Source organism: Anopheles stephensi, chromosome 2 (assembly GCF_013141755.1).
Source record: "Anopheles stephensi strain Indian chromosome 2, UCI_ANSTEP_V1.0, whole genome shotgun sequence".
Taxonomy (NCBI): Eukaryota; Metazoa; Arthropoda; class Insecta; order Diptera; family Culicidae; genus Anopheles; species Anopheles stephensi.
The window spans coordinates 43,067,835-43,084,561 of record NC_050202.1 but is presented as its reverse complement, the minus strand read 5'-3'; the positions used below and the strand labels follow the sequence as shown (position 1 = coordinate 43,084,561).

General features: G+C 44.1%; 3 protein-coding genes across 3 annotated transcripts in view; 2 read left to right on the top strand and 1 right to left on the bottom strand.

Annotated features, from left to right (window-relative positions):
- The window catches only part of LOC118507506 (translin-associated protein X), a 168,194-nt gene that overhangs the window by 20,440 nt on the left and 131,027 nt on the right, over positions 1–16,727 (bottom strand). The gene's annotated exons all lie outside the window — the stretch shown is intronic.
- LOC118502376 lies at positions 4,521–7,562 on the top strand. The gene is made up of 4 exons (XM_036034596.1): positions 4,521–5,570; positions 5,679–6,195; positions 6,340–7,102; positions 7,250–7,562. Exons 1-4 carry the CDS (start codon positions 4,521–4,523, stop codon positions 7,560–7,562), a joined length of 2,643 nt encoding a protein of 880 aa, XP_035890489.1.
- LOC118502375 (uncharacterized protein K02A2.6-like) lies at positions 7,635–10,820 on the top strand. Its single transcript, XM_036034595.1, has 2 exons — positions 7,635–8,249; positions 10,587–10,820. The coding sequence occupies exons 1-2, from the start codon at positions 7,635–7,637 to the stop codon at positions 10,818–10,820; spliced, it is 849 nt and encodes a 282-aa protein (XP_035890488.1).

Here is a 16,727-nt window from a genome sequence, read left to right as displayed (position 1 = left end):
AAACGATGCTATGAAGCTGAAAATATCAAAACTTTCCAATATCATTTACTAGAATATAACACCACACCTGTTGCTAGTATGGGTCTTTCCCCAGCACAGTTATTCTATGGTCGCCAACTCAAGTCTCGCTTACCAATATCTAGTGCTTTGTTAATGCGCAATTGTATTGATGAAAAGTATATTGCAAGAAAGATAATATCAAGACGCCAGTATCAAAAGAAATTCTACGATCGGTCTTCGAAAACGTTGCCAGTCCTGAATATAGGAGATAGGGTAAATTTCAAAAAGACAGGAAAAGAATGGAATGAAGGAAAAATTATACGCCAAGTAAACAGTAGATCGTATATAGTCCAAGATATTTATGGAAATATGTTTAGAAGGAATAGAAGATTTTTAGTTAAAATTGCAAGAATATCCCCAACAGGCAATGAGCCTATGCATGCAAAACCCATTGCATATCTAACTAATTTAGAAGCCGGTATTGTGAATCCATGCTTAGGTAGGGGTGAAAACCTTAATCTAGAATCTCAGGATACTACACCGTCATCAGAAACGGGAAGTGAATATGAGACGTACTACACAGCGAGTGATTCAGAGACATCCGTACATCAAGAACAAGATAGTAATAGTTCCGAAGCAGATGAGCCATGTGTAAATAGACAATACGTAACTAGAAGTGGAAGAGTTGTACACCCTCCAAAAATATTTGATATTTAGTTAGGATAGTATAGAAATAAGTTTCCTATCGTAAATCAGTTTGTAAATAATGTACATAAAAAAAAGAAAGCGTGTAATAAGTTAGGATGCTGGTAGCACTGGCATGTGACATCTAAGGCAGCTGTGGCAACACTGGACATGACAGCTAGCTTGCTGTCAGCCAGACGCTAACGGTAACTGTACAGGGAAACCACGCACGTATGTGGGTCGTCTAGAAATAGTTAAATAAACAGTTTTCTACACTTGTTACAGACGTCACCACCACCAATACCATCATCGATGCCGCCAGCACCGCCATGTTGTTCAATAGCACCACCAGCGCTATCGACGCAGTTTCCAATACACGTGCCTAACCTGGATGATTATGTGGGAAAGTTTGATGGTGAAAATGGAGTTGGAGTGGAACTATGGTTCCAGGAATTCGACCATGCATGTAGCATATTTCCTATGAATGCAGAAATGAAGTTTTTCTGTGTGCGCCGCCTGCTTACTGACACCGCAGCCCTTTTTGCCAAGACCTCAGGCGCACGTTCTAACGCTGATTTGAAAGATAAACTGTTGAAAACTTTCACCAAGAAGCCTTCGGTAGAAGAAGTATTTAAAAAATTAAGAGCTAGGCGCCTGTTACAGCGCGAGAGTATCACTCGATACGTGTTGGAGATGGAGCAAATTGTGGGCACTGTGATTCCGGAAGAGGAGCTAATCAACATCATAATAGACGGAATCGGTGACCCAATTAACACATCAGCAATACGTTTCGCTGCTGAATCGCTGGAGCACCTCAAAGTTTTGTTGCGGAAATACGAGTCGATTCGTGCAACTCGCGGCACTCCCTCTACACCAGCGTTCCTCTGCAGCAAACCTGCTACTGTGCCTCTTCGTCCAGATGGGAAGAATAACAAAGACGAGCCACCCCGTTGTTTCAATTGCTCTCAATACGGTCATTACCAGAGCGATTGTCCGATGCCGCACCGTCCAAAAGGGTTGTGTTTCAAATGCCATCAAATGGGTCATACGCACCGGGAGTGCAAGAACCCGAAACCCGTAACGTCAGCTGCAGTTTACCATCCGCAAGTTGCAGAATTCAGCGAAGAAATAGCGGACCAAGTGCCGCTCAACGAACTCGAACTGCCGACCCAAAAGGATTATTAGTGACCGTGGCACCTGTTTTACATCGAACTATTTTAAGAACTTCTTAGAATCACAGCAAATAGAGCATATTCTGAATGCTACTGCGTCACCACAGGCCAACGGGCAGGTCGAAAGGGTCAACCGGGTGATTCGACCCATATTAAGCAAACTCTCCGATTCTCATGAACACGATGATTGGAATCTACATTTAATAGACGCCGAATATGCTTTAAACAATACTGTCCATTCCAGTACAAAATTCCCCCCCTCTATACTTTTGTTTGGCATTCAACAACGTGGACATCTTGTTGATGAACTAGAAGAATTTTTGGATGATCGCCGGGGAGTTGAGCGCCAAGACTTAAATGATATTCGTACAGCAGCTTCAAATAACATTACCAAGTCTCAGCGATTGAATGAGGAATATTTTCGGAAGATCCATAAACCTGCCGTTACATATAAAGTTGGCGACTATGTAGTAATGCGTAATATTGACAACAGTACTGCCCATAACAAGAAACTGATCCCTAAATATAAGGGCCCGTATGTAGTACATAAGGTTTTATCTAACGATCGCTATGTCATAAGGGATAGGCTGTCAAGTAACTCAATTGCCTTATGAAGGCGTAATAGAGCGAAATAAGGTTAAGAAATGGAGTGAACCTTGCGAATACGATAAAGAAAACTGAGGAAGTTGTCTATGAATTAAAATTGAGGACAATTTAAGTGTCAGGATAGCCGAGGTGTAGGCTTCTATAATTTAAGAACCTTATTTTGTAACAATCTTGTACACATTTCTTAGAGTCAGAAACGTCAAAATGAAAATATAGGAAACGTCATCGCGGCGGAACACTCGGAAACCGCCTGCCGAACGGACAAGATCGTTGTTTGAGTAGGACTTCTGCCTTCGGTCCTTTTATTCATCTTCCGAAATATATTTAATTGCGTTTTACCCTTGTTTACAAAGAGAAAAACAAAAAAAAAACAGTGTTTGTTCAAGTCTACCCGTAGGGGAAAAGTTTATCAAAATGAGTAATCCGACTCAAAATGTCTACATCGAACCATTCAACGAAGAAGTGTTAACATGGAAGAGATGGGTAAAACGGTTGGAGACAGCAATGGAGATGATGGATTTGCAGCCGGAGAAAAAGAGACCATTGCTCTTGTATTACATGGGTATGGAATGCTACAACACCCTGTGTGATTTAGCCTTACCCAAAGAACCGGCGGGATTGACCTACCAGGAAGTAGTGCATAAATTAACTTCCCACTACGAACCCAGACCATTGGAAATGGTAGAATTGTTAAAATTTTGGCAACGAAAACAGCAAGAAGGTGAAACGGTTGCGGAATACGCCAAAGTGCTCCAGAAAGAAGCAAGATTTTGTGGGTTCGCCGAATACCTGAACAAGGCGTTAAGAAATCAATTTGTCTTCGGATTGCAAAACAAAGCCATGCAAACCACGCTGTTGGAAGAGAAGGAGCTTACATGGGAAAAGGCAAACACATTAGCATCAGCTATGGAAGCAACGCAACAAGGAATAGGCATTGTGAGAAATGAAGCAGCCGCAGCCGAAGTGAAGTTCGTAGAAAAATCTCAGAAGCCGGAGCTAAAACAAAAGAACTACAAGCTAGCAGCGCTGAAATACTATAGATGTGGTAGTGATGGGCACATGGCAAACATGTGCAGACATGCCACTACTACTTGTTTGAAGTGCAAAAAGGTTGGACATCTGCAGCGTGTGTGTCGAAACAACACGAAGAAAAAGGTTAATGTCGTCGAGGAAATTCACGACAGCGAGGAGGAAGAAGAAGAGGTAAATACAGTTGTAGTGAGTAACATAAAAAGTGAAGATTCTGTATATGCACCAAAAATATTTTTGGACTTACTAGTGAACAAACAAGTGATTAAATTCGAAATAGATACGGGATCCCCAGTTTCAATTATCAACCTTCAAGATAAACTTAAGTGGTTTAAAGATTATTTACTGTTGCCGTCAAAAATAAGATTGAGCATATATTGTGGAAAGGAAATTGAATTATACGGAACCATTTTGATCGAAGTAGGAATAGGAAACACAAAAACAAAACTCAGATTATTTGTTGTAAATTCTAATAGACGCCCTTTATTGGGACGAGAGTGGATGCAGTTCTTAAAGTTGAATTGGAATGAAATTTTACTCACCCGAAAGTGTGCCGATTGATTTCACTAGTACAATCGGCATACAATCGGAAGAAGTGAAAGAAAAGCTTATGGAAAAATTTCCAAGAGTATTTGAAGAAACAGTGTTATGTATTGACCTTGGTCTAAGACGTTTCGGCTACTGTCACTTTGACAAGTGGATCTGAGGTATAATGTTAATTGGGTCGTTCGAAGATTCTGGGCTTCTCTGAACACATTGCGTCATTCCATCCGTTACCAATTTTGTGTGTTAAATAGTGAATAAAGCTTAAATTAGTTATATACATAACAATTTTTTGGTGTCAGAAGTGGGATAAGCCCCCAAGCATTAGTGAATACATCGATTTCAGCGGTCACGCGACGCACCGCCTGATATAACATCGATACATTCACACACTCACTCACACACACACACCGCTCAGCAGAAAGTGAGGTTAGCGTCACCACGCGCGTACAATCCTCCTGCTAACACCGGAAAAATGGAAAAACGATGGCGAACGAGAACCAAAACATGGAGCTGATGGACGCTCTTGCGCAAATGATCGGGCAATCGTTGAAGGCATCCATCGGACCGGCTGTCGAGCAAATCAGTGCCTCTCTTCGCACTTCCGGAGACAACGCGGAAGCGCCACGTCCGAAACCACCGTCTTTCACCATGCCGGAGTACCGTACCAGCGAGGGAACAACAGTTGCGGATTACTTTGATCGGTTCGAGTGGGCGCTCAAGTTGAGTAAAGTTCCCGACACATTATATGCGGATTATGCCCGTGTACATATGGGAGCGGAGCTCAACACGTCGCTTAAGTTTTTGATTGCACCGAAACAGCCCCAAGACGTGACATACGAAGATCTCCGAAAAACTCTGGTTGCTCATTGGGATGAAAAGAAAAACAAATACGCCGAGAGTATAAAGTTTCGCACTATTGTTCAGCAGCGAGGGGAAACCATCACCCAATATGTGCTTCGACTGAAGCAAGGTTCCGCTTATTGCGAGTACGACAACTTCCTTGACCGTATGCTCGTTGAGCAAATGTTACACGGATTAACGGAACGCGACATCTGTGACGAGATTGTCGCCAAAAATCCAACAACATTCAAGGAAGCACTCGACATAGCGCTTGCGTTGGAAGCAACCAGAAACATCGCCCGGGACATCAAAACGACAACACAAGTGTCAGAAGCGACCAACAAGCTAGGTTTCGAAAAACCTGGAATGAAGCGACCCCAGAAACACCGACGTGCCACAAACAAACCACATACGAACGCACCACAGACCATCGCACCCAACAAAACACACGGCAGTCATCAAACTACTTGCATCGGCTGTGGAGGACCGCACATCAGAAGCGAGTGTCCGTACCGCAACGCAAAATGCAATAATTGCCGTAAGAAGGGTCACCTCGCGAAGGTTTGCAGAGCGGGTAAGTCTAATCACCGATATTCGCTATCCGATTGTTCATTACCATCTAGCACTATCGACCAGGTACAACGACTCAACCATATTCACAACACGCCATCGAGTGCAAAGAAGATGGTAGAGGTAAAAATTGATGGTAAATCGTTAAATATGGAGCTAGACACTGGTGCCCCCTGTTCAATCATAGCCGAAGAAACATTGAGACTAATAAAACCCCTCTATACATTGCAGCCAAGCGATAGACAATTTTCCAGCTACACCGGACATCGCGTTACATGTGTCGGTCGCTTAAAGGTGCAGGTAACCATCGGTATGAGAACACGTTCAGAACAATTGTACGTGGTATCTGGAGTATCTGATTCACTGCTGGGACGAGAATGGATCTCACACTTTGCTGATCAGATCAATCTGAACGAGCTGTTCTCCGCGCAAACACCCATCCATTCGATAGAAAGCACGTTGACTCCAGATCGGGAAAAGCAGCTAGCAAGAATATTAGACAGCTTTAGCTCTGTCTTCAGCGATTCTCCAGGCAAGCTCGTGGGTCCCCCAGCTAAAGTGCACTTAAAGCAAAACGCATCACCAGTATTCGCCAAAGCACGCGACGTTCCTCACGCGTTGCGAGAGCGGTACGCAGAAGAGATCGAAAAGAAAATCAGATCGGGTTTTTACGAAAAGGTCGACTACTCGGAGTGGGCATCACCGACGCATGTGGTAGTCAAGAAGAATGGCAAATTGAGAATAACAGGTAATTACAAACCTACGGTTAACCCTTTGATGATTGTAGATGAACATCCAATTCCACGCATCGAGGACATCTTTAACCGAATGAAAGGTGCTACACTCTTTTGCCATTTGGATGTAACTGATGCATACACCCACCTTCCTATAGACGAACAGTTTCGCCAAGTGTTAACCCTCAACACAACAACGCATGGGCTCATTCGTCCAACCAGAGCCGTATACGGTGCAGCCAACATACCGGCAATCTGGCAACGTCGAATGGAGGAAGTTCTTCGTGGTCTGACAAATGTCGTGAGTTTCTTTGACGATATTATCGTTTTTGCCAAGGACTTCGACGAGCTGCTGCAAGTTCTAACAAACACATTAAGTCAGATCAAAGAAAGCGGTTTAAGACTGAATCGCTCCAAGTGTGTCTTTGCAACACCATCACTCGAGTGTTTGGGTCACCGAATGGGTGACGGACTTCACAAGTCGACGAAACATATCGAAGCGATTCGCGACGCACCCGTACCCTCCACTTTCGAAGAAGTACAGTTGTTTCTAGGCAAAGCTACATACTACTCAGCTTTCATACCTGATCTATCGACAAGAGCCAAGGCGTTACGCAAGCTACTAGCAGCAGAAGAATTCGAGTGGACATCTGAAGCCGATGCAGCATACCGCGACATCAAGAGCATCCTAATATCGCCTCAGGTACTCATGCAGTACGATGCTACACTACCCTTAGTGCTAGCCACCGACGCAAGTAAGACTGGGCTAGGCGCAGTACTTTCGCACCGATTAAGCAACGGTACAGAGCGACCCATAGCATACGCAAGCTCGACATTATCGGCAACGGAGCAACGCTACCCGGTTATTGATAAAGAAGCTTTAGCGATCGTTTGGGCCGTAAAGAAGTTCTTCAAGTATCTGTATGCACGAAAGTTTACGCTTATAACGGACCACAAACCGTAGACACAGATCCTGCATCCTGAGAAGTCGCTGCCAACGCTATGCATCAGTCGTATGGCCAACTATGCTGACTACCTAGCTCATTTCAACTTCGATGTGGTTTACAGATCAACCAATGAGAATAAAAATGCGGACTACTGCTCCCGCATACCAAGTCCTGCCACACATCCTCACGTCAACAGTCTTTCTCTTCGCAGGGGAGGAAATGAAGATCAAGACGAATTCGAAATGTTCATGCTCAACCAGATCCAGCAACTGCCCATCAAAGCCGAACAAATCGCACGCGAAACGCGAAAAGACCAGCATTTGGGTAAGATCTTGAAGGATCTCGAAATGGGACGTGATCTTCAACAATCAGGGTATAAAGCATCCGAAGCGAAGTATACGACGGTCGTCAATTGTTTGCTGTTTGAACATTGAGTCGTCATCCCAGACATCTTCCGATCGGCTATACTTCAAGACCTGCATGTAGCACACATTGGCGTGGTAAAGATGAAGTCGTTGGCTAGATCTTACGTCTACTGGCCAGGCATAGACAAAGACATCGAGCAGCTAGCGAAATCATGCCACGAATGTGCGCAAACCGCGTCAGCACCTCCTAAGTTCAATAAGCACCATTGGGAGTATCCATCCAATGCTTGGGAGCGTGTGCATATTGACTATGCTGGACCCGTCGCAGATGCCATGTTACTGATCATCGTGGATGCGTACAGCAAGTGGGTAGAGGTGAAAATTACTCACTCAACAACAACAGAAGCAACCATCAAAATCCTCGATGATATATTCGCATCTTATGGAGCTCCAGTAACAGTAGTGACAGACAACGGACCCCAATTCACTTCAGAAGACTTCAGCAATTTCCTTCAACGGAGTGGTGTCAAGTTTCACAAACGGTCAGCACCTTACCACCCGGCTACCAATGGCCAAGCAGAGCGATACGTTCAGACGGTCAAGCGAGCATTGAAGGCGATGCATTCTACGAGCGCCACACTCCAAGCCAACCTGAACAAATTCCTGCTACAGTACCGGAAAGCCCCGCACAGTGAAACAGGCGAACCACCAGCGAAGCTCTTCTTGGGACGGAACATCCGTTCACGTATCGATCTGGTATGTCCACAGTCTGTCCAGTCAAGAACAGCAGAAAAGCAATGATGTGATTTCCGACCATCTTACCGTACATTCGTACCCGGACAACTCGTCTACTGCCTGTCGGGTAATCCAAGAAAGGGTAAGTGGATTCGCGGCACAGTGGTAACCCGTCTTGGCGATCTACACTATATTGTTGAATGCGACGGTATACACATAAAGCGCCACGTGGACCAGATACGACCAGCCCTCGACGACAACAAACCAGTTAACCAGCGCAGCGTATCCGGATCGCCTCAACCGCCTGAAGTACATCATCGCAGACACTACTACGGGTCAACCCAACCGCAACAAGTACCAGACGTTGCCCCTCGGACAGTGCCGGTGTCATCAGAGTCATCAGATTCAGCATGTTCATCATCTTCATCTACAACCTCTGAGTCACCATACGGTACACCGATAGGAAGCCCGACTCCGATTAGAGACACCCCGTTCTCCGTACGCCGTTCAACGAGACAACGCAAACCGCCCTCATGTTACTCACCGTAACCCGTTCTAAGAAGGGAGGAGTGTTATGTATTGACCTTGGTCTAAGACGTTTCGGCTACTGTCACTTTGACAAGTGGATCTGAGGTATAATGTTAATTGGGTCGTTCGAAGATTCTGGGCTTCTCTGAACACATTGCGTCATTCCATCCGTTACCAATTTTGTGTGTTAAATAGTGAATAAAGCTTAAATTAGTTATATACATAACAGGCTCAAAAAGGATAGAAGGTGCAAGTGTTTGATAGTGTCGCGGATCCACGACTCACAGCTTGAATACGTGCAGGAGCATGCGACACCGAAAGCGATTTGGGACGCCTTACTACGGGTTTTGAGCGGAAAAGTATTGCGAACAGAATGCACCTTAAGCGACGAATGTTGTCGCTTCGATATGAGTGCGGAACACTTCAAGACCACTTTCTTAATTTTGACCGCTTGGTGCGAGAATATCGTTCGACGGGAGCAGAGACGGAAGAGTTAGATGTAGTGTGCCATCTACTCATTACTCTGGGTTCGACGTATTCTACGGGGGTAACCGCGTTAGAAACAACGCCCGCAGAAAACCTCGGCTTGGAATTTGTGAAATGTCGTTTGTTAGACGAAGAAATAAAACAAAGAAGCACAGGTTTGGAACCGGCTCCGGTTGAAAACGCAACACCGGCGTTCATGGGTACAAAGAAGCCCCCGATAAAGAAGAAAATTCTTAAGTGTTATAAATGTCATCAAGAAGAACACAAACGTTCTGAATGTCCAAAAGTGAAGCCAAGAGCAGATTTGGCTAAGGTGGACAATTTGTCATTTGTTAGTTTGGTCGAAGGTAACGCGTTTTCGGCAACAGGACAAATATAATTGTTTGTGGATTCAGGATGCTCGGACCATCTGGTAAAAGATAAAAAAATTTCGAGTCGTTAACTCCGCTAGCAGTTCCAGTGAAAATTTCAGTAGCCAAAGATGGCGAATCCATCGAAAGTAGTCACAGTGGAACGATTCGGCTTTGTTCAGTGGTTAATGGTGTGCGTGTGCCGTGTACTGTAAGCGTGCTGTATGTTCCTGCTCTACGCTTCAATTTGTTCTCTGTGTTGAAAGTTGAACAAAAGGGAATGAAAGTAGTGTTCGAGGATGGAAAGGTGAACATATGGAAAGGTACAAAACTTGTTGCGACAGGATCGCGTCGCGGAAAGTTGTATGAGTTAGATGTGTTGAGCGAATCCGGAAGAAATGAAAAAGCATCGTTGGTGGCTTGTGGTAGAATAACAAATAATCTTGTCTTATGGCATCGTAGGTTTGGACACGTGAACATCCGACAACTCGAGCAGTTGGTTAAGCATAACCTAGTGAAAGGTATGTGTCATAGCTGTCAAATTACAGCTGGCAATAAAAGCCAGTCGGGGATTGAAGCGCAAGCAGAACACACGTGTGGTTTCCTCTTGTTCCGAAACACAACAGTTGGCGACGAGGCTGAACCTGTTCATGGAAGATGTAGGCTTCTTAATTTAAGAACCTTATTTTGTAACAATCTTGTACACATTTCTTAGAGTCAGAAACGTCAAAATGAAAATATAGGAAACGTCATCGCGGCGGAACACTCGGAAACCGCCTGCCGAACGGACAAGATCGTTGTTTGAGTCGGACTTCTGCCTTCGGTCCTTTTATTCATCTTCCGAAATATATTTAATTGCGTTTTACCCTTGTTTACAACTCAGAAGTGGGATGGTGCCATGCCATCAAAAGACGAAATGTTGTGTGCGCTGGAGAACGCCAATGTGCTAGTGCCCTCAACCGCAACAATTTCTCAAATCTGCCATCTTTTCCAGCAGACATTTCATATGAGTGACGCTTTGGCCGAGCTAAATGAAAGCGTTGCTAACATCGATTTGGCTATAAAGCAGACGGATGACGAGGCGAACACTCACAAGATGACCGATACCGACGCGCCGGAAACGGATATAGCTGCCTTGGAAAAGGAGTTACAAGTGCTTGACCTTCGTCGCAAAATCGCCATTTTGAAATCATCGAGCACCGTATCAGCACCGCTACTGACGTTGTAATAAGTTAGGATGCTGGAAGCACTGGCATGTGACATCTAAGGCAGCTGTGGCAACACTGGACATGACAGCTAGCTTGCTGTCAGGCAGACGCTAACGGTAACTGTACAGGGAAACCACGCACGTATGTGGGTCGTCTAGAAATAGTAAAATAAACAGTTTTCTACACTTGTTACATGGTGTCAGAAGTAGAAGAACTCCCTTACAGTCGTTATTAAGTACTAAACTCTTGGAATCAAGTGTCGTTTATAAAGAATAAACGTATAAAAAGTCGCGTATCGCGTGTGGTAAAACATAAAGAACAAAATGGCAGGAATCACATCAGATCGTCTACCGAGAGCTCTGGACTGCTCGAATTTGGCGAAAGAGTGGCCGAAATGGAAACAGTAGTTTCATATTTTCATGATCGCTACCAACAAAATGAACGAAAATGAGCAGAATAAAATCGCTACCTTCTTGTGGCTGATTGGTGACCACGGATTGGAAATATACAACAATTTATTTCCCAATAACGGAGACACGAACACAATGTTTGGTGTGCATAAAAATGTACCAAAAGCTCCAGCACCCGTCAAAGCTCCAGCAAAGGAAACCGCTACCGCTGCCGCTGTAACTGACAGCACCGTAAAAGAAGGCCGAATATTGAATGACGTCATCACTGCATTTGACTCGTACTGCCTTCCAAGGAAAAACTTGGCTGTGGAGGCATTCAAATTCAATGTTATTGTTCAGAAACAAAATCAACCTTTCGCTGAATTTGAAACGGAATTACGTACACAAATGGTGTTTTGCTAATTCGAATGTGACAATTGCCAAGCATCTTATGCGGATCGAATGCTTCGCGATCGGCTGATAATTGGCATTCGAGATAAAAGTCTGCAGCTGAAGTTATTGGATGCGAAGGATGAGCCACTAAACAATGTCGTAGAAATGTGTAAAATCCATGAAGCTGCCTCCGAACACAAACAACTGTTTGAAAAAAGTGAAGCTCAAAGCTTCAACAGTGTTGAACTGCACGACGGAAGTAAAGATGTAGCCGCCATTCAACGGTCCGATTTCCACAACGTCAGTTGCTTTAATCACAACTAAGCTTACAACGGGAGCCATCGTCGCTACTGTCCAGCGAAAAATGTGAATTGCAACAATTGCGGACGACGAGATTCACTTCAAGAAATTCTGCAAGGCTGCCAAGAACAACAATACTACTTGGGTACCGCTGGAAGCAACGCGAGCACAAATTGGTTCGAAGCAGAAGACAGAGAAAAACGTACATATGATTGCATGGTCTGAATCAGGTAATGTACATGTCCATAAAAGTAACATAAAGGAAAATGTTAGATTTTCTCAAGAGCTTTGTAATAATTCTAATTATAGAGTAAACTCTAATGAAACAACAGGAGGATCTAATGTCAAATGGACTAAACGATACCTTATTCAGGACAGGCCGGTAGAATTCAAGCTTGATACGGGCGCTGATGTCAATTGTATTCCGTTGAGAGTGGTGAACCCTATGAATTTAACTTTGTCGAACGAGTGTTCGTTTAATATTGTGGACTATAACAATAATTACATTAAAATACACGGTCAGGTTCGTTTAACCTGTGTGGATGAAAACACAAATATTTCGCACTCAGCAAATTTCTTTGTGGTAGAGGATTCTCTTCAACCAATATTGGGACTACAAACATGTATTGCATTTGGGTTATTAAAACGTTTCAACAGTGTGGCATCTTTGCAATCATTTCCATCAGATAGAGAATCTTTTTTCAAGGCAAATGCAGACTTATTTCAAGGTTTGGGAAATCTTCCAGGAAAATGTACTATAGTGCTTATGGAAAATGCTGTCCCTTCTTTGCATTATAAAAAGCGCATACCAATCAGTTTACATGACCGTTTGAGAGAAGAACTTAAAGCAATGGAAGCTCAAGGAATAATTAGCCCCGTTAATTATCCAACAGACTTTGTAAATTGTTGAAATTCCAATACATTAAACATTATGTATTTCTGGCACCACTGCCGTTTACAGTCAGTTTGACATTTTGAAGAGAAAGAGAATAAAGTCAGAGTGAATTCAACCTTCAGCTAAACCGCGTGTGTTCGTTCTTACTCTGCGTATCCAAAAGATATCACTCCAACAGGTTATGGGCCCATTATTATGCTTCTCAGAAGTTTGCCGGTTCAATACGATGGTTTGGTGACGGCATTAGACAATTGACCGAGTGAGCTAACAATAGAAGCCGTCAAATTGCGCATCGTTGACGAAAGCAGCAGGCTAACAGAGCGAGATGGAGAGAAGGCAGTCAGTGAAAAGGCGATGTTTAGCCGGAATCAAAAACCGCACAAGAAGAACATCACGTGTAACTATTGTCGGAAAAAGGGTCACATAAAACGCGACTGTTTTAAGTTCAAGAACGAAAAAGTGAAGGAAGAAAATCAAAAGCCTGCAGAAGCACGGCAAGCAAACGAAGAACAATGCGGTGCTGTATGCTTTAGTGCTAGGATCGGTTCCAAGAATGTGTGGTGTGTTGACAGCGGTTCCTCAAGCCACATGACGAACGATCGTAGGTTCTTCCGAAAGTTTGACGATAGTGTACGTGTAAAGGTGTGGTTGGCGAACGGAGCTTCTACAACATCAGCGGGCATCGGAGAAGGCATTTTAGAATGCTATGATGACAGCGGTAACCTGAACAACATTCCTGTAAAAGAAGTGTTGTATGTTCCTGATTTGGATGGAGGTTTGCTGTCAGTGCGCAAGCTTACCCAACGAGGCTTGAAGGTCGTGTTTCAAGAGACGCAGTGCAACATTATGGCGGCTAACGGACGAGTAGCAGCTGTTGCAGAGTTGAGCGGAAATTTGTATGCAATGAGGATTTCGGAAAGCGTAAAAATGACTGTGGATACACGTCATTTGGTCAACTGCGCGCATACATGGCATCGTCGTATGGGGCACCGACATCCGGATGTGCTGCAACGCATCAAGAAGGAAGGACTTGGTGAAGGATTTGCAATGCAAGACTGCGGGATAACGGAAGAATGTGAGTATTGTTTGAGAGGAAAAATGGTCAGATTTAGTTTTCCCAAAACAGCTCAACACCGATCCAGACGCATCCTCGACGTAATTCATACCGATGTATGTGGGCCGATGTGGAATACAACACCCAGTGGATACAAATATGTCATGACACTGGTGGACGATTATAGCCGTTATGCAGTGACATTCCTATTGAAGCAAAAATCGGACGTGGTGAGTTGCATTAAACGATATGTTGCGCATGTTCAAACCCGGTTCGGCAGAAAGCCAATTGTGATCCGTTCAGATGGAGGAGGAGAATACGTGAATCGTGAGCTGCAGACGTATTATGAAACAGAGGGCATACAGGCTCAGTATACCGCGGCTTACTCTCCTCAACAGAATGGCGTCGCAGAACGGAAGAACCGTTCATTGAAAGAGATGACCACGTGCATGTTACTCGATGCAGGGCTTGATAAGAAGTATTGGGGCGAGGCAATATTAACCGCAAGTTATGTACAGAATAGATTGCCGTCGCGTTCAGTAGATCGAACTCCATATGAATTATGGTGCGGGAGCAAGCCAGCTCTGGATTACTTGCGTGTTTTTGGGAGTACAGCATACGTACACGTCCCAGATGTAAAGAGACGAAACTTCGATGAGAAAGCTCGTAAGCTGATATTTGTGGGGTATTGTAGCGATCGAAAAGCATATCGATTCCTAGACACTGAAACTGATCGGATAACCATTAGTCGAGACGCTCGTTTTATTGAGATGGAGTACAGGTCTACAGACCGTGTTACGTCTACTCCAGAGGTCAATAATGATTATGTTAACATCAATGTCGGTGAGCAATATGAGAATGGTGGTGAAGTTCAGGAGGAGTCGAATGATGCAGTTGAATCAGAGCCCAATCGGGCAGTTATACCACAAACAAGCAGGATGAACGAAGCAGATGACACCGATGATGGTGAATGGGAGAGTGCAGACGATGCATCTCCACGTAATGATGAGCCAGCTACTGATGAGCTAATGATGAGACATTGGAGCAAGGTTCTAAACGAAGCACCAGAGGAGTTCTTCCTCGATATCTTAGAGATTATGAGGTGAATTTAGCAGTCGCTATGGACGATGAACCCGTGAGCTTCGAAGAAGCTATTAGTGGTGCAGAAGAACATCTATGGAAAGCAGCAATGGCTGAAGAGTATCAATCGCTACAAACGAACAGAACTTGGTCTCTGGTAGAATTACCATCAGGACGGGTACCTATTGGAAGCAAATGGGTATTCAAGAAAAAGGAAGATAACGATGGAAACGTGAATCGTTTCAAAGCTCGACTTGTGGTGCAGGGGTTTTCACAACGTTATGGTGAAGATTATGATGCAGTGTTTGCACCAGTGGCTACACAGACAACGCTGAGGGTCCTGTTCACAATTGCCGGACATAAACGAATGTTGGTGCGGCATATTGATGTAAAATCAGCGTATTTGCATGGTCGACTACAAGAAGACATTTATATGAAACAGCCCAAAGGTTTCATTAAACCTGGAACGGAGAAGCTCGTATGCAAACTAGAACGTAGCTTATATGGCTTGAAACAGGCGGCCAGAGTATGGCATAACACTCTCGGTGAAATTCTAGTAGGATTGGGTTTCAAAGGATCCAGATCCGATCCTTGTTTGTACGTGAAGACGTCGCCAGGAGGAGTTCGTGTCTATTTATTAATCTATGTAGACGACATGCTAGTAGCCAGCACTATTGATAGTGAAATCACGAAAGTCGAGAAAGAGCTGCAGAAACACATCGAGCTATCATCACTTGGTGAAGTAAATCATTTCCTGGGAATCCGAGTGACCAAAGACAAAGAAGGTTTCTATTCTTTGGATCAGGAAACGTTTATCAAGAAGGTTGCAAGCCGGTTTGGACTTGATAAAGCTAAGGGCTCAAGCATTACAATGGACACCGGGTATTATCGAGTTCGCGAAGGAAGCAGAAAGTTGTCTGACAATGGGCAATATCATAGTATGGTAGGAGCGTTACTATACATAGCCGTGAACACCAGACCCGACATAGCCGTGAGTGTGTCCATACTAAGCAGACAGGTCAGCAGCCCAACCGAAGCAGACATGGTGGAATTGAAGCGTGTGGTCAGATATCTGTTGAAGACCAGTAACTACAAGTTGACGTTGGCATCAAATCGTAGTGAACCGTTAAAGCTTCGTGGTCTGAGTGATGCAGACTGGGGAGGTGACACGTCCGACAGAAAATCTAATACTGGTTTCTTGTTTCAGCTTGGCAAAGCTACAGTTTGCTGGGCAAGTAGGAAGCAGTCGGGCGTTTCCTTGTCGAGTATGGAAGCTGAGTACGTGGCGTTATCGGAAGCGTGCCGAGAGTTAATCTGGTTAAGACGTCTGCTAGAAGAGGTAAACGAAAAGCAGGATGGTGCTACAGTGATATACGAAGACAACGTAGGATGCATTAACTTCGTGGCGGTAGAGCGACTGTCACGACGATCGAAACACATAGACCCTCGTTTGTGTTTTACTAAAGACATGTTTGATAAAGGTGAAGTAGTCTTACGTTACTGTGCGTCAGATAACATGATCGCGGACATTCTTACTAAACCGTTAGGGCACGTAAAACAGAAAAGATTCGTAGAAGCGATGAAATTAACGAACTAGAACGGTATAATATAATGTATTGAGGAGGAGTGTTGAAATTCCAATACATTAAACATTATGTATTTCTGGCAGCACTGCCGTTTACAGTCAGTTTGACATTTTGAAGAGAAAGAGAATAAAGTCAGAGTGAATTCAGCCTTCAGCTAAACCGCGTGTGTTCGTTCTTACTCTGCGTATCCAAGAGATATCACTCCAACAGTCTAGACACCATTAGGACAG